This window comes from Neoarius graeffei, chromosome 25 (assembly GCF_027579695.1).
Source record: "Neoarius graeffei isolate fNeoGra1 chromosome 25, fNeoGra1.pri, whole genome shotgun sequence".
NCBI lineage: Eukaryota > Metazoa > Chordata > Actinopteri > Siluriformes > Ariidae > Neoarius > Neoarius graeffei.
Window position 1 is genome coordinate 52,000,362 of NC_083593.1, and position 22,334 is coordinate 52,022,695.

General features: G+C 41.3%; 1 protein-coding gene across 1 annotated transcript in view; it reads right to left on the minus strand.

Moving 5' to 3' along the window:
• Positions 1-22,334, minus strand: part of sppl3 (signal peptide peptidase 3) — a 107,120-nt gene that overhangs the window by 27,392 nt on the left and 57,394 nt on the right. Inside the window, exon 2 of the mRNA XM_060908360.1 lies at positions 2,407-2,484. Within this exon, the coding sequence (XP_060764343.1) occupies positions 2,407-2,484 (78 nt within the window). The remainder of the gene's footprint in view (positions 1-2,406; positions 2,485-22,334) is intronic.

Genomic DNA, 22,334 nt, shown 5'->3' on the forward strand with positions numbered 1-22,334 from the left:
CATCCATCTGTCCAACCATCTATCCCATGGTCCATCTCATGATAGATTCACTACGGGATGGACGGATCTATTCACTGAACCATCTGTCCTACTTTCTCATGAGCTACCCATCCATCCATCCCATGATAGAGCCATACAACCATCAATCCAGCCATCCACCCTACTATTCAAAGTACAGTCCATCCATCGGTCCGTCCGTCCATCTCTCACAATCCATCCATCTGTCCCATGATAGATCCGTACAACCATCAATCCAGCCAGTCATTCCTCTCTCTCTCTCTCTCTCTCTAATGACCCATCAATCAATCCACCCTACTATTCCAAGTACAGTCTGTCCTTCACAGCCCATCCATCCCCTCCGTCCACCCATCCAACAAACCATCCTTCCATTAATACCATTAGCCATCTATTACCCCTTTTCCACCAAATCAGTTCCAGGGCTGGTTCGGGGCCAGTGCTGGTGCTGGTTCACAACTCATTCAACTTGCGAGCCAGCTGAGAACCAGTTTGCTTTTCCATAGCTCGCGGTGCTAAGAGAAGACACGTCATTACGTTGCTGTATACGTCAGTTACGTCGCTACGTTTGCATAAACCTTGGCGCGAATATCGAAGCAAAAACATCGAAGAAGCAGCAGCAGCAACAATAATAATAAATGACTTCGCGTTTGTACAGCTGCTGCTTCTCGTCGCTTAAAAATGGCGATCTTTCGTGGTCTTATTGTTGTTGGTCTTAACAACTCCGCCCCCCCCGCTGACGTAAGCGGTTCTTTCCTCTGGCCCAGCAGAGAGTTGGTGCTAGCCTGGAACCGGTTTTTCTGGCCCCAGAGCCAGTTCTTCGTCAGTGGAAACAGAAAACCCGGTTCCAAACTAAGCACTGGCCCCGAACCAGCCCTGGAACTGATTTGGTGGAAAAGGGGCACATGTATACCACAAAAGATCTGTCCATCCTTCCCTCCAGCAAAGATAATCATCATCCATCCATCCCACAAAACTGAACTTCCAATAAAACACAACACTGGAATTAATAAAAAAAAAGACAACAAACCTAGACAAAACCACAAATGTCCTGGTGCACAAAATTAAAAAAATAAATAAATAAATAAAAAGTGAAAAAAAAAAAAAAGTTAGCGGGTGTGTTTTTTTCCCCTCTTACAAATCTTTTTTTATTATAGTATATTATACATTATATCCCTCATCCAAATATTCCCATGTAGGGATTGGCCAAGGATGGCTCACATGACATAAAACAGTTCCACCATTGATTAAGTAACGCATGTCAAGACATCAAATAAAATAATAAAAATAAATAAATAAATAAAAAGGACATGGTGCGAGTCAGTCATGATGTATCCTGAATCACAATTTCAAGTTATAGCCGAATTGAGTCACAGCTGTGGCTCCGTGAGCGCGTGTGTAGATCTACGCATCATGATCATGTCTAGCGAGGCAGTAGTCTGGCTAACGCGACTTCAAAGCTCTGCGAGCATTTGGTCTGGCCAAGCTATTAAGCCCAACCGTTTCCCAGAGCCCGTGGTTGACCCGCCTCCCTGAAATGCCTCAGTTTGCTACTGGTCGAAGCCAGAAAAGGCAGTGACGAAGCTTAAACCAATCACATCACTCTTTCCTCTGACGTATGCGACGCGACGGGGCTAACTGGTAGATTAAACTCTTACCGAAGCCGGTCGGGAGCAAGGCGAAAACATCCTTCCTTTCAATAAATACCTCCAGGGCTGCTCTTTGCTCTGTTTTCAATGAGAACTTCCCGTTGAATGCTTTCAATACAGCGTCTATGCGTAATAGATGCGGAAGCGTGAATGAAGCGCTTCCGGCATAGATTCTGTAAACAATCTATGGCTTCCGGTCACAGTTCTACTACGTCAGTGCCTTGAACACGCCTCTACCCAGGGCCGTTGGAGATGCTCAAAGTTGATTGGTTCCCGATTTTTCGGGAGCTTGGAAGAGCTGTAGATAGCTTGCCTGGCCAGACTAAGCTCGCAACAGGCCCTCGTGTTGCGTCACGCTTAGGATGGGCGGGCCCAGGCTAGCGACGCAGGTGATAGCATGCTACATCGGACATGTACAGGTCGGGCCAATGTAAAGCAACAAACATGGCTGGCTCCAGGGCGTTCACGCCGAGATTCAACCGTAACGCTTTCAGTTTGGAATGTTTTGATAAGGGATATAAATCTAATATACCATGCACCGAGAGGCTCCGGTTGAAATTATGGATTGTCTGAGGTGACCGGTGTAGTACCATCTTCTGAGGGTGGGGTGGTGAAGTACTTGCTATGAAAAACACCTCAACTTCAGGCCCTCGTCTGTCTGGAACTGGGCGCGTCACGATAACCAAAACACTCATTAAATATAGGTTTAATGTAGGTTTTAAAAAGAGCTCTTGAGCCTTACCTGAAGCTGCCATAGACAATGAGGAGGATGGAAATGAGGAAGGTGGACACCTGGCTGGAGTCGACGAGGGAGTACGCCCTGTTTGGGGGAGCAGAGAAAACAAAAAGGAAATATTACTGTCGAAAGAAACCTCAGAAGCATCATCCCTGGACAACTGCTTTCTTAAAATCACTTGTCCAGCTCATTTTATTTCATTCTGTAACTGAGATCAGAGACAGAAATGACACATCCATATTGAAATAACATTAATTACAGCTTAAAAAAAATAAAAAAAAGTGACCTGAAAGACAGTACATTTCAGCTAATCTTATCTCATCAGGGTGCTACATCCTGCCCTCCAGAACTTACGCCACGCCCAAATGTATACGCACCCTGCTTACAATCTTCTAACTTCCCAGAATGTTCAAACACAGAAATAAACCGTGCCCGTAACGAGTACTAAGGAACGTTGCAGACTTCCCGTGAAGGTTACGCATGTTATGCTCAGTCAAGCATTTTGTCTCAACAATCATGAAATCAGTGAAGCAGGTAAACAAGTCTAACAAGATCAACTATGAGCTACTGTTCACTTATGTATCCCCCGCTCTCGCTTATATCAGAACGCGAGCGAGCGAAGGAACAGGACACTTATTATAAATGTTGACTTCAACAAATAATGAACCCTGAAACGAGTAAGTAAAGAGCAGCGTCTCTCCAAGGATTTCAAACAGCATCCTGGTAAACTGCCATTCTGAAACAGCATTTTGCTTCTTGAAATAGCGTCAAAATTCACCCTATACGTTTCGTAAATGGGTCTGTCTCAGAAACTGGGTACTGTGGGGGTCCCCCACTAAATATACTCACAGTCAATAAACTATACGGTTTTGAGTAGTGATGTTGGTTTTAATTAGTGCTGTCAAAGTTAACGCGATAATAACGCGATCTCAATTTAACGTGATTAAAAAAAAAAAATAGTGCCGTTAACGCAAATTCTAATTTGGCCCTGCGAGTCACCCGTAGTTCCTGTTGAGGCTTGTCGCGCGCTGCTTCAATAAGAGTACGTGTGAGTGATGGAGAAAGGCACAGACATATAAACATCCTCGCCGCCATATTGGATGGGGCAAAGTGGAGATTCTTCAACCGTCTCTGGTATAGCGTCTAGACAGGGCCATTATTAAAAAATGTTCTGTTTCCGGTCCACCGGCCGGGTGAGTGCCGTTTGTGCGGGTGAAAATTTTTTTTTTTAACGCCGGTTTTTCGACATTTTTTTTCGGGTTCGTAAATCTAAAATCGAACTTGACATTTCCGCATTCCCAGGGCTTTCCACTAAGGCTCATACTAGCCAGCCATGACAAATAAGTAGCCAGCCGGGGGGAGTAAACACAAAATAAACTCCTGTGCACACAGTTCCCAGGGTTAAATGTATTTTCCACAGACCATTTATTTATTCACTTTACTCAAATACAAAGTAAAATGGCAGTAAATCTTCTTTCTTTTCTTGCGTATTGCATCATGAGGCGTTCCTGGCTTGTAAGTCTTTTATTTTCGGTGCATGACACATTCACGCAGCTGAGTGCACGCGCACACCGCATGTCGGGGCGCGGATGAGTTCCTCTCCCTTGATCAACGGTTCAGTTTGACATTATTGTCAGTCCGTTAGATAAACATTTAATTTTATTAAAATCGAAAATTAATATTTAGAGCCTGTGGGCTACAAAAATAGTCATTAAAGTAGCCGGCTGGACTTAATTGTGTGGCCGGCGCTTGTGGAAAGCCCTGTCGAATCAGCTCTGCGCATACGCCATGCGGCACAAAAAAATGGCAGCCACCATGAAGGAAGGAGATCCGGAGTTTTCAAACATTTGCTGAAGTGTGAAATCGCAAAATGGTATTCTAGCGAACAACAAAATAGTAAAGATTCAGAAAAACAAATCATTCAGTGATCATTTTAATAGTGTAATTTCATCCGAACTAGGCCTAACGCTCGATTTAGAACTACAAAAAGTCCGTGTGTCGGACATTTTAAGTACCTTTTGTAAAAGTTTTGCAAATGTTGCAGTCAGCATTTAAAATGCTAACTTAGTTTTTGTACAAGTTTCAATTGATTAAACCGTCATATTTTATTAAATGTGTCTGCTTTTGTAATAAAAAAAGTACTGAAAGAAAAAGCAAACACAGCATTGCGATTTCTTATCCATCCATATATAATATAAATAAATAAATAAAATAAATCCATCCCTCCCGACTGAAATTTTTTTTGCCCACCCGGTGGACAGGAAACGGATTTTTTTTTTTTAAGGATGGCCCGGTAGCCGAGAATAAAGATGCCTCGTTCATGTGCTGCGTTTAACTGTACCAACAGGTTTACCGTCCAAACGAGATCACATGGGATTACCTTTCACAGGTGAGACTGGAAAAATACTTTTCAATACTGTTCCTTCAGTCTTCAGTTTCCCAGCTCATCTCCAGAATTAGAGAATACAGCGCCACACTATGATGAACGTTTTTGAACGTATGATGAATGTTTTTATTTTTGTTATGTTTTTTTCTCTCTTCTTTTATGGCAAATACTTCTCTTCAAAAGAAACTAATGAAGAGTAAAATAAAACTTTTATTTTCACAGTGATATGCACTTTATTTTTCATCCCTTGGTTTTCTCATCTAATATGGAAGTTATGGATGTCAGTGGCTGTGACAAGACGTGTTATGCTCGGCAATAAAAAAAAAAAAATTTGGTACAAAGCAAGCCCATTCACTTTTTTATGCTGATAAGAGAATTACAATGGTTTTTCATGTGACAAAAATGTGCGATTAAATAGCGATTAATCACGAGTTAACTATGACAGTCGCTAATAAAAGAAAATAGGTCCGCACACTGCTGGATACGCTCCAAAAAATAAACTTTATTTAATTAAAACAAGTAACGTTTCGATCACCCTGGATCTTCATCAGGCATATGGGTAACAGGAAGAGGCTGTGGCCTATATCACATGACCCTACTCTACACCCGCCCAGGCAAGGCACCCAAAGGTGCCAATCAATTAGACAGACAGGTGTCTTAACCTGTACCAGTCATACAAAAGGCAAAACCAAAAAACATTTGCAAGTTTGAAAGATTAAAAAGATGTGAATATAGTACACCAACATATAAAATACATATCACGTGAAAATCAATTACAAAAGAGGTTTTAAATCAAAATGCATATTCATTCCCTTAGGTGCAATGGTGTTCAAGGTATATATATATAAAAAGCCTCGCGTCTTAAAAGGAGATTATCAACATCACCCCCACGTCTAGGTGTAGCAACATGTTCAATGCCAATATAGTGAAGGGTTGCAAGGTTGTGCTTAAACGTGTTAAAATGGACAGCTACAGGGTTCTTCTCATCATTCAACCGTATGTTGCTTCTATGCTCTGCGATGCGCGTTTTTAGACACCTTGTTGTTTTGCCTATATAGGCTAATCCGCAGGGAGATTTAATCATATAAATGACATTTCGTGTATTACACAAAATATATATATATATACACCTTGAACACCATTGCACCTAAGGGAATGAATATGCATTTTGATTTAAAACCTCTTTTGTAATTGATTTTCACGTGATATGTATTTTATATGTTGGTGTACTATATTCACATCTTTTTAATCTTTCAAACTTGCAAATGTTTTTTGGTTTTGCCTTTTGTATGACTGGTACAGGTTAAGACACCTGTCTGTCTAATTGATTGGCACCTTTGGGTGCCTTGCCTGGGCGGGTGTAGAGTAGGGTCATGTGATATAGGCCACAGCCTCTTCCTGTTACCCATATGCCTGATGAAGATCCAGGGTGATCGAAACGTTACTTGTTTTAATTAAATAAAGTTTATTTTTTGGAGCGTATCCAGCAGTGTGCGGACCTATTTTCTTTTATTGTCTGACATTTTTGTCTGGCACCTGCAAAGAGTTTTTGGATGTGTGCACCCTACTCAAACGATTAAACTATGACAGTCACGACAATCGCGATTAAATATTTTAATCGCTTGACAGCACTAGTTTTAATTTGAAATAAAATGACAGAAATACAGATAAAACTAAATCTTTGTGCGCTCACTCTAGGACCCAAACTGTTTTAGTGAAAAGTGCTAAAGACTCAAATTTTTCTTTAGCAATTTCGCTTAGCAAGAAATACTAAAAGAACAATTTTCTTTTTAGCAAAGTAATTTTTTTAAGCAAGATATGTTATACTTCTAAATGTTTCTTGCACTGACATAATATTGAAAAATGAATTGTTATTGTAGTTTGGTGGTGTTTCAATAGTGTTTGCAAGCTTGTTTCCTGCCTTTGTCTTTCCATGTTCTTGATTTATGCTCACAGCATGCTTATTTATTCTTGAATCCTCTTATTTTGATCATTTCATCAACTGTATATATGTAATGAAATTGTGCGTTTAATTTAACCCGCTTAATCTGGTTTACGGAGTCCATATTTTTCATTATAATTATATCTAACATCTGGTGTGATGTGCTTTGCATTCTTTGCTATCTATGCACCTTTTAGCCCTGAGGGCCTCTGCATGCTCTTGCGACAAGGCTTTCGCAGATAGCTTTTCGCAGACAGTTGTAATTTATCGTTGAGCGGGGAGTAATAGGCGTGCGCGATGTTATTCACCGCTACAACGCAAGGGGGCGCGAAGTCGCGAAATCGCTAGGAGTAGTTGGTGGGTGTGGTTAGTGGAGTGTTTATCCTCCGGTTACTTATAATGACTAAAACTGGAGTCGTATAGATGTACGTCCTTCCTCACTTCCTCGATCAACCGCTCTTCGTGCTGCTCCATCTTCGCTCGTGTTTTTAAAAATGCCGGTCGTGAAAACAAACCAAACCGGGAAAGTAGGGAAGCGGAAGTGCGTGTACAGCGGATGTAGAGTGGACCAATCAGAGCCCTCTTGTCTGCGAGGCTTCTGCGGTGGCCACAATTTTTGGGAGGTGCGCGCAGAGCGTCTGCGAAGGGGGGGGGGGCTACGCAGACGCCATCTGCAACACCATCTGCAAGGACTGCGTTGTCAGCATAAATTGGCCTTAAGTCACCCTCTGTAGTATGCTGACTGGCCTGTGTGTGTGTGTGTGTGTGTGTGTGTGTGTGTTTAGGGGGAGGGTGGTGTCTTTATGGGTAGGATAAAGGGAGCTCAGGGAGTTAAAAATCAATGGTTGTTTCTTATAAATTAATCTCATAACCCAAATATAACGATATTCACCATTAATTTCTCAAGTGAAACTTGCAGTCAAAACTTTGAACCATGTGCGTCAAAACGCTCTGAAAACAAGGTACACGGAGTTCTTCCAAAGTTCTGTCAGGGTTGATATGTAGAAAATACGTCTTTAGAATGGTTATATCGTGTTTTTAATCCCTAAATGAGAAAGCTAACAGAATATTCTAATATGTTCTCACTTTTTAGATAAGTTTTTGTCATACGTAAAGTCGGATAATTTATTTTAAACAAACCTCGTTATAATCTTGTTCACTAATGAGCGAGAATTGGCGACATTATCAGCGCAACTCGGAAATTGATCATTTTATATGTAAGGTCCGATGCTATTGGAAGACGTAATTTGCAGTCAACCAATAAGAAGCTTCGAAACCCGGGGGCGTTGGTTATAAATCAAAAACGTCGAAGATGGACACGAAAGGCAGGGCCTGAATTTCATTTTTCAGAATGGGGGGGGGGGGGGGGGGGGGTTATACACAGGGATGAGAATGAAAAATATTTTAAAAGTCTGAAAAAACTGGGGCGGGGCCCAGGCCCATGGGGCTAATGATTTTTGGCCATTTTTTTTTTTTTTACCCCAAAACCATTAATTTTATCAGCAAAAATTTGCAATGTATTTGGAAATAAATTCCCCCTCTTGGTGGACTCCCAGGTGAAAATGATTAATATGGTACAAGAGACTTGTTTTTAATCAATTCACATTTGATGACTTCAAAAAAAAGTCAATGCACCTTTTAATATAAACGAGCTCTACAGTATTATATTTCTGCATTTTAGCTATTCATGTCTTTGAATACTCTAATCCTTTACAATGAAGTGCAAACCAGAAAAAAGTTCTGTCATATAATTCTCTTAAGCTTTCTTCTGATGTTATCATGGTAGCAGGAGGTCTTGCATATTAACATTCAACATCACTCATCACTTCCCTTTCAACTGTTGTGTGGACTAACTAGGTTTTATCTGGACAGGATGTTGTGGAATGTAATACAGATACCATACGGTCAATCTGAAGATCGAGATGGTGATTTTGAGTTAAAGAACAGGCATGTACAATGGGCATTACATATTGGAAATTTTTTTTTTTTTTAAATCAAAAACTATAAGTTCATCTCGGCCTAAAAAATTTGGGCAGACGCTCCCGCGCGGCACATGCCAACAATTCCCCCCCATGAAATGAGCAATAAGTAGGAGAGTTATACATGCTATCATACCTATATTTCTGATGAAATTTTAAGTATGACACTATGATTCTCCCCAACATGCTACATTAGATAAGCTAACCCCATTTATAAAAGATACACACTTGTATATGACATGTAATTGATATATATTTTTTGGGGCGCGCGCTCTCCCTCTGTCATGCCGATCCTGTAGGCTGCACTGACTCAATACAACTGAAAACTCCGGTCCTCGAGAAAAGAGATAAAAGCCCGCCCACACTAGGGCTGCTTGATATTGGAAAAAAATCAATATCACGATTTTTTCAGTAAATATCGATATCGCGATTTTTAAAACGATATTTATACACCTTTTTTTAAAGCCCTGATCATCAACACCCGAGGCACCGGGCCACATTTTTATAGTACAGGCCTCATAGGCTACCTGTCAACCCTTCCCGTTGTACCCTGAAACGCCTTTTACTTAAACTATTTACTGTGCAAGTGCGTACTTTGCATGGGTCCTATCGCCTGCACAAGGCTCACGTTCTCCTCACTCAACATTTCCGATCACAGAGGATGGAGCCAGCGCTGATATTACCAGTGATTACTGCGTAACGTCCACACTGGCTCGTAGCCAGCCAAGGATAAAATCTCTCTCTCACACACACACACACACACACACACACACACACACAACGTAAGCTTGTGTGTTGTTAAGACACCAACATTAAACACGCACAATATAGAGACAAGTCCTTAAGAATTAACATACATGAAAATAGTTTCTCTTCCTTCATCTTCCAAATGTGGACTCCGCTATCTTTTTGGCATGTCAGCATTGAAATACCATTTGCAGAGATATTTCACTCGCCATTAAGAAAAGTAAAAGCAACACATGATTAGGGCTACATGATTAGCAGGGGGACACCGTTTTAAGCGCACGGAATTTTAAAAACAATGTCCGTCTACATCGCGCAATAAACCAGTCCTTAGCAGAACCTACTTCAAAGCATGATGCTAGCTGCAGATGCACAAGTCAAAATCAAATGAACCCAAGTAAACACGCTGCGGCGGGCAACATTAATAACCAAATTGCCTTACCTTAAAACGCTGCCTTGACCACAGGACGACTCGCAATTATTCCACTTAAATCCACACGGTTTAACACAGCTAACACAGCTAGCAAGCTGGATATGTGCTAATATTGTTGTGCTTGTTTTCTTCCGTAGATGCCATTTTTACATTACCCAGTCCCACATCCAAAAATATGACGTAAATATATGTTAATTGTATTATTATAACTATTAGCAAGCAAATCAAACAACATATTAAGAAATCAATATATCAAATCACCCGACACGTATGAAAACAGAAGAACTGATTTTTTTTTTACTGTTGCGGAGATATCGCGGGAGTAGAATGGATGACGTATGCAAGGCTACGGTGTGCCTTAGGGGACAGAAGGGTTCGTTTTACCTTACTGTCACGTCAATGTTATTGTTGTTTTATTGCCATTGTAGAAATATTGTGCACGTCCCTTTCGACAAATGACAAAAAATCGTTTCATATCGATATTATGAATTTTGATATCGTTCGACACCAATATCGATATCGTGATAAAAATACGATACATTGCACAGCTCTAGCCCACACTGAAAGCTGATTGGCTTATTTTTCTGAGTAACCCAATCAAGATGCTCTTTGTCTGGCATACGCTACATGAACAGGCACACAGGCAGTGTTGCCAGATTGGGTGCTTTTAAGTGCATTTTGGCGGGTTTTGAACATATTTTGGACTGGAAAACGTCAGCAGTATCTGGCAACACTGCACACAGTCTCCCTTGCGCACCCCCTCGCGCGCGCACATTCTAAGATGCGTGATGCAGACCTTAACGTTGCGCGCGCACGCTCTTGCTCGCTTCTATCAATATGCAGGAGACTCCCGGAACTTCTGGGAGACTTGGGATGGCTGCGTTATAAGGTGACCACAGATCGTTAATCATTTTTTTCAGGTTGCAAGACAAACTTACGGCCAACGCGCGTCTTTCTCCATGAACGAAAAAAAAAAAGCAGCGATTTGGGAAACACCAAAAAAAATCGTACGTCCGGTTGTGACCTAGGCTTTACATAGCTGCTTCTTCCTCATCTTCATGCACTATTCTTTAAGTGTCACTGCTTCGTTTAATTATAAAAAAAGAAAAAAAAAATCAGTCTGTTCTTAATAGCACTCAATGAATTTATTGACACAACAAGTCTAACTTAAAATCTAACTTAAACCAGTCTGCTGACTTTTCAGGATTCTCTTCACTATGTTTGTGTTATTTGTCTCTTCTTTTAGTGGCCATCTCTAATCAGTGACCTTTGCGTTTTCCTTTTATAACATTTTTATATCATTTTTTTTTATATCAACTTTATCATTTTTCTATTCTCATGTCTGATCTGATCATCCCTGTCCTCTGTTTAATGTCTACAATTAAAATAAGAAAACACTATCAAACTGTTCTTAACACTGAATGAATTTACAAACTCTTGGCCCTTTTCCACTACCCTTTCTCAGCTCACTTCAGCCCGACACGGCTCGCGTTTCGACTACCTCAGAGCAGCACGACTCGGCTCGCTTCAGCCCTACTCAGCGCCCAAAACTCGCACGGTTTTGGAGTAGGGCTGAAGCGAGCCAAACCGAGCCGAGTGAGGCTAGGGGCGTGAGCAGACACTCCCCTGTGCACTGATTGGTGAGGAGGAGTGTCCTCACACGCCCACACACGCTCCGCGAGCACGCTGGGATCTGTAAACACCGTAAACCCGGAAGAAGAATAATTACGAATTACGAGAATTTCTGAAGCCTTATGCGCCTCGCCTCATCTATACGCTCTTGCCAGTATCTGTTGGCGTTGTCGGTGACAACAAACCACAGCACCAAGACCAGCAACACTAACGACTCCATGTCCTCCATGTTTATTGTATACTATCCGGGTCGTGCGACTACCGCTTAAAAGGTCACTGATGTCACCGTTTGTGCCGCCTAACGACATCACGTGACGTCCACCCACTTTCGCTAACTCCACCCAATGTGTCCACCCACTTCCAGCCAGCACGGTTCAGCGCGGTTGTAGTCGAAATGCAACTCCAACAGCCCCACTCAGCCCAACTCAGTCCACATATAGAACGTTAACATGACAACAGTCCTTGTTGACTTTTCAGGATCCTCTTATACCATATAGCCCTGTCTCCTGTGCCATATGCCATCTTTAATTAAAAAAAAAAAAAATCAAATTGTTCAACACTGATTCAACAATTCATCTTTGCCGAGTGCAGGATTCTTGTACATATGTAGTCTTTCCTACTCTTTCTCCTAGTGGTCATCCCTTTTATCAGCATTAGTGTCCTTTGCTTTTCCTTGTAAATACTTTTCTCTTATAGCCATGCTCTGATCTAATCCCCTTCGCAACGTCGACGTTAACGTTAGCTGTCTTATCCTGTGTATTCTCAGCAGTATTCTCAACGGTATCACTCACACTGCTATTACCACCATCGGATTCAGGAGTTTTCCTCTTAGCAGGGGAAACTTCTGCCACTGCACTTGTACGTTTTAGCCAGCGGTCCATGTGTTTTACAGCAAAAGTCCGAGAGAGGAAGAGTGCGCGCGCTGTATCTGTGTGTGTCTGCGAACTGTCTGTGTCTGCTGTTTTTTTCCTGAGTAGGCTACGGGGGGAGATAAGAGGGGGGTCAGTCAGTAAAAGGAGGGTTAAATTCAAGTAACCTTGAGAACAGAAGGTAGTCGCGCATTCACACTGATCCATTATTAGATTGACGTTGTCAGGCAATGCAGTAATGTGTGCAGGAATCTCTCGCATTAGAATCGTTAAAGGTGCGGGAATTAAAAAAAATAAATAATAATATGCGCGATACCCGCAATCCCGCGCCCAAATTCAGGCCCTGAAAGGTACCGTTTATCTTGAGAAATCGCAATTGTTTGATGGATTTTGCTTAAACTTTAAATGACTTTCGCATAAAATGCGAATACAGATGATTTTCTTTTCGCAAATTGGAATAAAACTTCGCAATTTGCGGACGTGCGAGCGGCTAGCGTGAGCCCAGTCTTTGATGTGAATACTCTATTCAGAATTTGGCAAAAATTCGGCAAATTTGTGGAAAAATGGCGGCTTGATCTGGAACATGATAAACGGTCGACTACATCGCATTCCCTTAAAAAGGTTGTAGTCCACTGAAAAGTCTACAGTTATCACTGATTGTATTTTAAGTTGCAACTTTATACACCTAAGGATTGGTGCGCTCACAGAATAATCATAACCGTAATAAAACATCATGCAAAATATTTCATCACCGTTGTAAAGCTAGCCGCACACTACGCCGATTTTCAGCGTACCGAGCCAGCTGAAGTCGCGAGTCAGGCGTAAAGACTACCGTATTTTCTGGACTATAGACCGCACCTGTATATAAGCCGCATCCGCTCTATTTTTTAAAAAAAATTTAAAAAAAAGATATACAAGCCGCACCGGGCTATAAGCCGCAGATATCCATGTTGAAAAATTAGATATTTACTGCATGTACAGAACGATTTTGTACTGTAAATGTACATGTATGTACCTGAACAGATTCTTTCCGAACAGTGCCTTTTAACACGACAGCAACTTTGCTGATTAAAACGGAACAGAACCAAGAGAAAATAACCGGTATTTATTTACCTTCATTTCTCCTGTGTTTGAAACCACAAGTCACTTTAATCATCTTCGCTGGATTTGAAAATAATTACCAGTTAGTAATTTGTCGTGCGTGTTCTATCTGCTAAAGATCTGCTAATTCTTCTTTGCATTGATTTTTCGCCTATCTTGTTTTTGATTCTACTTCCGGTTAGAGCGCCCCTAGCGGTGGAAGAAAAATCCACAGAATAGCCGCACCTTTGTATAAGCCGCATGGTTCAAAACCTAGGAAAAAAGTAGCGGCTTATAGTCCAGAAAATACGGTAGTTTTCGATGGTACCGACTCATCTCACAGCTGATTCGAAAAACTAATCGGGAGCCAGACTGATCGGTGAGAGTCGCTAGCAATAGCCAATCATATCTTTCGCATATAACACGTGACATCATTAAACACAATTTCTAGCATGAGAAATACGTGTCACTAGCACCTAATGCAGGTATATACTGTAATTCCATAGACTGAAGCTTTATCCATAGACACAGTGGGCTGGAAAGCCACTCTGCTCAAGTTGTGTGGCTGAATTCCAAATCGCTTTAACTCCCCTATATAAGTGCACTATTTAAGGTTGGGAATAATAGCTCATGCAGCCTAGATAGTGCGCTACATATTCCATGTTGTGTCATTTGTAATTCAGCCTGTAGCATCTTCAAGTGTTGGATTTAACAGTAACTATATCCAATAGCCAATCACAAAGCTATTAAGTTGTCACGTGATATTTAGTGGAGTGTTCGTTATGATGCTTAGTTTGCATAATCTCGTTTGGTGTCGCTTCAATCGCGACTGCACTCGTCAACAGTCGTGAGTTAGTCAGGGATATATGTGCGTGCCCTGTCGGGAGTAGGCTCTGAAATGGGTCGGTTCGGTACCACGTGTATCGGCGTAGTGTGCAGCTAGCTTAACTCCATTTTCCGCAGACCCAAAACTAATACCAGAGACGCCGACCTTTTGTGAAATCAATGTGTAGTGACACATGCATATGAGCGGAGCACCTGCAGGGCACGTAGCGAGCCCAATCCAGCTGGGGGTTCAGGGGCCGCTGTAATCCCCCCGAGAAAATTTTGGAAATTGGTGCTTTTTTAGGGCCATTCCGAGTGAATACAGGGGACGAAAACGAACTGGGACATGTTGGTTTTGGGGGGAGAAAATTGATTTTTTTTTTTTCCAATTATCTGAAAAATAAAACCAAACCACAAAATCACTCATGATTTTCTCATGACTGATACTCATAACTCACCACATTCACACAAAGTAAAGACTTCTCTGGTAATGTGTATACAATCAACTTTCAAACAGTGAATATTATTTTCTTAACTTTACTACACAAATGCAGATTACATGCCATCAATGTTTATAGAGAATATGCTGGAACACTCAATTAGCAATACTCAAATTAGTTGTACTGGAACATGTATTTCCTTTTTATTCCCATGATTAATGTCAAGTCGCTTTGATTACTTTTAATTATCAACTTCCTTTCACTTTTAATCTCAAGTCAGATTACTTATTCAGTTCTGATTGATTTACTTCAGAAGATGACTCTCAGTTCCAACAGGGTTTCGTTTCTTTTTGCGAATATATCGTGAAATGCTCATTGCATATTCGGAACATGGCGTTTTAGGTGGATGACAGCCCTGATTTCATGTTTTGAGCGATAGTTTGTGAGGTTACAACACCCCGACAGCCCCTCAATACCTAGTGACATGAGCTGCTCGACATTCCATCGCGGCATCGATAATTAATTCGCGCATGCGCAGAACGCTTGTCAACAAAGATGGTGGCGCCCATCGAAGCAAACTTTGACCATAAATACAGTCAAAATATTGAATTATCAAGCGATAATTGGCCTCAAATGTACCGAACACCGGCAAAATATTGTGAACCCTTATAGATTCACGCGTTTCGAACCGCATCCATGCTAAAATCGTATGAATCCCATATAAACTGAATAGACGGTCGTAGCCTCGTAGTGCTACTGTCAAAAACGTAGTGACTACGCACGAATCGTAGTGATTGGCATCTCTGCAATACGGTCGTGTGTTTTGATCTAAATGGAAAGCCTCAGGGTCGAGGTCACTACCTCACCAAAAGTAGGAACTTAAAATCACTACCCCATAAAAAAAAATTGTTATAAATCTGCGATTTTGTTTTTTTAAAGCGAAAGCTGAAAGTTAGGTATAGAATATGTTTCTTACAGAATATGTTACGATGGTAGCTGGTCTTGTAGGAATTTCTGAGCTATAAAATGAGTTGTGGTCTGTTTTTTACCGTAGCGTGTTATTTGTGTGCGGGGAAGGACACACATTAACAATTTGCATGTGTAGAATGGAATTTTCCACTCCAGCAGTTAGAAGTTGATCGTGCTTCCATTTGCGGTCTGTTACGCGGGTGATCTGTTCGGACGTTATCAGTGGAAAGGTGAGTTTTGACGGTTTTATTTTGTTTTAGTCTTGCAGTATAAGGCAATAGAATGGTTCTTTTTCATCTTACTTTCATATTTCGTCGTGTTTGCGTATTTTTGGCCAATATTATGCAACCATGGTCAATTTAGTTCGAACTTTTGATAGAATCTACGGCCAGTCATTTTGCCCCGCCTCGCGCTCCGTCCGGTGCGGTAGCGATGTCCCGTTGCTCGCGCGCCGCAGCAGAGACCCGCGCGACCTTCAGCTGGTACAGTCGCTGTTCTTTTACCACCGCCGTTATTCTCATCTTTCCGGTGTGTTCTTGATTTTTCCATTGTGTCCTATTTCGCCATCAAATCCCCAAAATGTATCATATTATTCATATTTAAGTGAATAATCAATTCAGTCATCATAACTTGGCATTTTTAACCCAAGCAATCAAAAAGAGGAAATTTATTCAATATTTTCACTCATCTGTAGCAGGGCTTTGAACCGGTTCAAGGAACGAAAACGAAAACCGGGAACTTTTTCTATTTCACATGGAACAGAAACGAAACCAGAAACTTTATTATTTTTTTATGTTCCGGAACAGAAACGCTTATTAAAAATAATGGTAACCGGTTAATACCGTTTTTTATTTCGTTCCTCAAAGTTTCTGTAGCCTACAAATAGTCATTCTTCTCCTGCGCAAGTTTCTATGACCCGCTGGGGTTCACTACCTGTGTGACGTTCGCTGACTGAATGGAGAGAGCGGGAGGGTGGACTACTAGTGAGTAATTGCATTACTGAGCGTCTCTGAGCAAAGAAGAGCCTGAATGATGCAACCTCCCTATTGGCTGTTTATAAAAATGTATCAGTTGTTGCTCTTCCCACGGGAATCATCGCGGGCTCGAGAGACGAGACCTGACGAGTTAGTTCGTTGGTAGCAGAACAAAATGTCTGGACACAAATCGGGTTTACAGAAAAAGAAAGAAAATAAACGGAGGGTCGAAAATACAAAAAAGGAGGCAGAAAATGCAAAACGAGTTTTAAGGTAGGACAAATGGTTACATTTCTGAGGCAGCCCACCATGGCTGCCTGCAGGCTTATTTATTATAGCCCATTTAGTTAAAATAGTTGATATAAAATGTTTATAGTTATAGTTATGTGATGGTTGTCCTGATTTAGACTGGTGTTGTTTTTTTTGGGGGGGTGTTTGCACGATGTTGCACCCGGGTCCAGATTAGGGCAGAACCGGCCCTGGCTACATTTCAGGTGTAGTTTGTTTTATGTATGTATGTACTTGCATAGATGTGTACTTGGTCTTCCAATATGGCGCCTAACAAAATCTCGCGGCGCGGTGACGTCATGCGGTAGCCCTCTATAGGGCCTGACTAGCCTTTGGTAACACACTAAACGAATTCTCTTTCATTTTTGGCACTTTTTCTGTTTGTGTAGATGGGAAGACATACTGAGAATCCAAATCACCAACATTTGAAATAATAATTGTTTTGAATTATTTCTTGTCTTATTTAATGAAGGTTGTAATAGAATTAGCCTACATTTGGCTTAAGCTGGATGAGACAGAGACATAATTTTATAGCCATTTGTTAAACAGCTGACAGGGAACGTAATTAACCGTTCCGGGAACGAAATTTTTTTTGTTCTAACCGGTTCGGGAACGTCTATTTAATGGTGGAACCCAAAACCGGAAACGTTAAAATTCCGTTTCTGTTCGGAACGAACCAATAGGAAAAAAATTCCGGTTCAAAGCCCTGATCTGTAGCCTGGCAAGCCAGACTAAATGTGAATATTTAGTCTGGCCTCGCTCGTAGACATTTCCAAAGGGTGTGGGAGGAACAACCCGCTGTCTTTCAAACTGTCTCTGTGTGTATAGGCCAACGCTCTGACCAATCAGTGCAACAGTGACTGTGACGTAGTCAGAGCGACAGAAAGCAGTGGGGAGACCTTGAAATAAATAATTTTTCAAAATGCGTATTAATTAATAAACAGGTTCTAGATATTAAGAAGTTTGGAGATAATGACCACAAGTTTGGAGTCTGTACCACATACTGAACATACACTTATTTTTTTCAAGTGTTTTTCAAGGGTTTGCTTAAACTGTTTTTGAGAGTTTTTATTTAGTGGTGTTTGGTGAAATAATTTCCCTTAAATTTAAAATAACGGGAAAATAAGAAACAATCAAAAAGTAATGTTTCAAAGCTGTTTATTAATTCTTCGTACTGCACAAACTAGCCCCATCCTTTTGGCTACGAGCGGAGCCAGCTGGTAGATCAGACTTTTGCCATAGCCGGTCGGCAAAACAGCGAAAACGTCCTTCTTGAAAAGGAATGAGCGGAGAGCCTCTTCCTGCTCATGTTTCAACGAAAACTCCAAGTCTAATTCTTCTAAAACTGATTCCAAAGCGGAGTCAAACGCGCGCTGTTCACTAGCCGTAGCCATCTTTCCTGTTGTGCTTTCTCCAGCGTCGCGCAGCTTTGTCGTCACTCCTGCAAAAGCCCGCCCAAAGAATCCAAACAAAAACCTTGCGTTGTGATTGGCGGGCACGATTTGATGCCCGGGGTGTTTTTGTTTATATGGTGCGAGGCTAGACCCACTCGCTAGGCAAAAATATTTTTGGCCGCTAGGCGGGTGGGTCTAGTTTACTAGGCTAACTCATCTGTGAAGGAGGGGCTTTAATTCTTCATGGAGTTATTTTATATGGAAATCAAATTTTACAAAAGCATTTGAATTGTAATCAAAACAATTTTCCACAGTGGAGGCCAGATAAAGCAAGATACTATCTTTATTCTTATTAAACACGACAAAAGAAACATGGAGTGTTAGGTAAATGCAAAAAAAAAAAAAAAAAAGTGAAATTAGAAAATTTATTTTTTGACCATAATGTCCCAAATGAGAGAGCAGTTTCTGAGACGGAACCGTAAACAGGAAGTCGATGTGCGACAGACCTGAAAACGGTATACACTAGGGCTTTGACCTTGGCCCAAAAATCATATTCGAAGTTCGTTTGGAAATTAATCTAGACATTCGAATAGTATTCGAACTTTTATTAATTATATTATTCTTAAATGCCTCACTAACACCTCGGCATCAAAATTAAATATGATATTCAGTCCACCAGGGGGCAGTGTTCAGTCAATGTCAATAAGATTACGTGCAGGAAATATGAAATATTCAGGCGTGTTTTTACAACCACTACTAATGAAACGTGCAGTGTCGTAGTAATTGGCATTATACCGGCTGACACTTTTAACGTTACATAATCCACAAACTTCGTCGTTTGTCCGTTGCCTTTTGTGTGTGAAACGCTGTTCCTTCGGTTTCCTGGTTGCTTGTACTGATGAAAGCCTCTAAACTGTAGCCTCACTGACAATCAAAGGGGAACGTTTACAAAATGAGCAGGTACTGCTAGGCCTACACCTAATCTGTGAGTTTATAACACTGCCGTTCCGAGCCCATTCGTGTTGGCTTTTGAGAATGTTTGTTTTGAATGAGACCGGTGTCAGCTGTCATGTCACTGCTTCCTGCTCGCGTCTCTGATTCACAATTCAAACAAACATGGACACGATATGTTATAAGATCACAGATTAGTTTTACGTGCTCACTTCGTTAACTTATGAACTTCATGGTATGTAAATTCCACCATGTGTAGGCTAAATTAATTTAGGCCTATAAGCTACTTGCAAGAAGGTCCTGGGTTCGAGCCCCGGGGCCGGCGAGGGCCTTTCTGTGTGGAGTTTGCATGTTCTCCCCGTGTCCGCGTGGGTTTCCTCCGGGTGCTCCGGTTTCCCCCACAGTCCAAAGACATGCAGGTTAGGTTAACTGGTGACTCTAAATTGACCGTAGGTGTGAATGTGAGTGTGAACGGTTGTCTATGTGTCAGCCCTGTGATGATCTGGCGACTTGTCCAGGGTGTACCCCGCCTTTCGCCCGTAGTCAGCTGGGATAGGCTCCAGCTTGCCTGCGACCCTGTAGAAGGATAAAGCGGCTAGAGATGAGATGAGGCTACTTGCGCAAATAAGCTAATAGTTTTTTTTTTTATCAACTATCCCAAGTTGACAAAAATAACAGCGCATGAAAGCATTACTGCGCAGTGTCGCATAGTCTACGTTAGTAATTTCATTTCTTATAACATCAGGTGTACAAAAATCACAGACCCCTCTCGCAGCCCCCTCTCACCTTCGAGCACTCCCGCGTGCAATGTCTTCAAGTGGGCCCTCAAGTTTGAAGTTGTTGATTGATAGGCCAATTTGTTTCCACATATTTTACAGGTAACCTTTTTTTTTAAAAATCGCATTCTCCATCTTTTTTTTCGAATCCAAAATAGCGCCACACATCACTTTTTAAATTCTCCGGAGTGCAAATCTCCAACGTGCTAGCATCTGACTCCATTGTTCAATGCGTGCCAGCTTGACGCTAACGTCTACAGGTGCCCAGATAAGACACAAGACAATGACCTTCGCGATTCACATAAATTCCACAGACGTTAAAAAAAAAAAAACAAAACCCTGCGACCTGAACTGAAAACGTTTACAACCACATTCACAAAAATAAAAGAATTATGCCTAATGATACCATATACAGGTTCGAATATTTAGAGCTGCCTAATATTCGTTCGAACATCTCTTTTTTTTTTTCACAACATTCGAATTGCAGGGATGTGATTTGGGGCTGGTGAAATTATCTGAAAATTTTAGCTGGGGGTCTGGGGGCCACAGGCCCCCAGCTGGTCCAGGGCAGCACCCTGGTGAGGGGACAAGGGGGGAAGCCCCCCAAAGCTCCTGGGTTTTGGGGTTTTCTGACTTAAAAATTGTACTAAAATGGCAAGCAAACACACAAGAAAAAAAAACTTGTCATGATTAACAAATTCAAGCCAATTTAAATGGTCAACATGCAACTCTGACACACACACACACACACACACGCTCTCTCTCTCGCGCTCTCGCTCGCTCTAAAAAGCGCGTTCATTGGTTGTTACAGAGCGATGGGCCAATCACGTACCTCGTTTCATCTCAATGACGGAATTGCGTAAATGACGTAATTACGTCAATGAGATGAAACGAGGTACATGATTGGCCCATCGCTCTGTAACAACCAATGAATGCGCTTGCTTCAAACAAAGAGTTGAAAGATGGCAGCCTCCGTGATCGAGGCGTAAAGATGCAAATCCAAGGCTGCCATCTTTCAAACAAAGTCGGAACGAATAGGATACGAATGTGGATTTGAGGGAAAAATCGGAAGCATTTTTTTTTTCAAGTTTTGAGGTGAAAAAAGCGGAATTCCCCGAATTCGCGGAAAAATCACATCCCTGGAATTGTATTCGAATATCGAAGTTCGAAGTCAAAGCCCTAGTATACACGGTACAGAACCCCAAGCTGAAGCTCGGTACCAAGTGGCTATGATTTGTGGTTGCTGAGAAAAAGGGCGTTTTGGACAAGGAAGTAAACCAACCAAGTAAACCAAGCCAAGTAAAATTGTAACCTTTCAACGCGTCAAAAGAGTTCTAGCGCCCTCGTCCTGTTTTACCGTTCGATCGATCACATATCGGCTTAAGCTAGTTAAAGATCCCACAGAAGAGAGCGCACTCCGCCTGCCAGCCTCATGGAACGCAGTGTTTAAGGCTCCGGATGTGTTTTACTTCCATTTATGAGGGAAAGGAACATACACCCTCCCGACAGTCAGTGCGTTATTCGCTTGTAAAACACATTTGCAAACTGGTAGACTGAGTTAATCATCACATGCAAGATTTGCAATTAATCAAATGAATTGCATATATTATTATTCTTCATGAATTACTACAGTTCTGAATTTCAAATTTTAAAAGTCTGGATTTTGGAGAGATGAGAGATGATGGAGACTCTTTTGGTGGAACACAACGGAGCAAAAATATTGGCACTGTGGGTTGGCATTGGGTTTTTGTCCCCACCAATATTAATCCCAAACCTCCGCCCTTGCCTACATGTTCTCGCGTTCTAATTGGTGTTACTTTTATCCAAATGACAGCTGGCAATACGTTGTTACTTTGCACTTTTTGTTTCTCTGGGTGCTAATCTTTGAGAAACTGGATTGGCAGAATGTTGCCTGTGAAGAAAATGCCTTTTTTACCCTGTGCCAAGTTAATATTTACTTAAGTGCAATTTTTAAGAGCCATAGATTGTACTTTATTTATTGTTTTTGTTGCGAGTGGTTTTGTTTGATTGTTCTTTTTAGGTGATTTATTCATATTTATATATTTTTTACAGTCCACTGTTGAATTGAATAAGCTGACTTAATTAAAAAAAAGTTTACTGTTCTTTGAAAGGGTGTATTTGCATGATTATTTTACTAATGGCATAAAATTGTCTTGAAAAGACGTCAACAATGTCGTTTATTGCAATAATTTGAGACAATATATTGTCCAACAAAACGTGTTATCGTGACA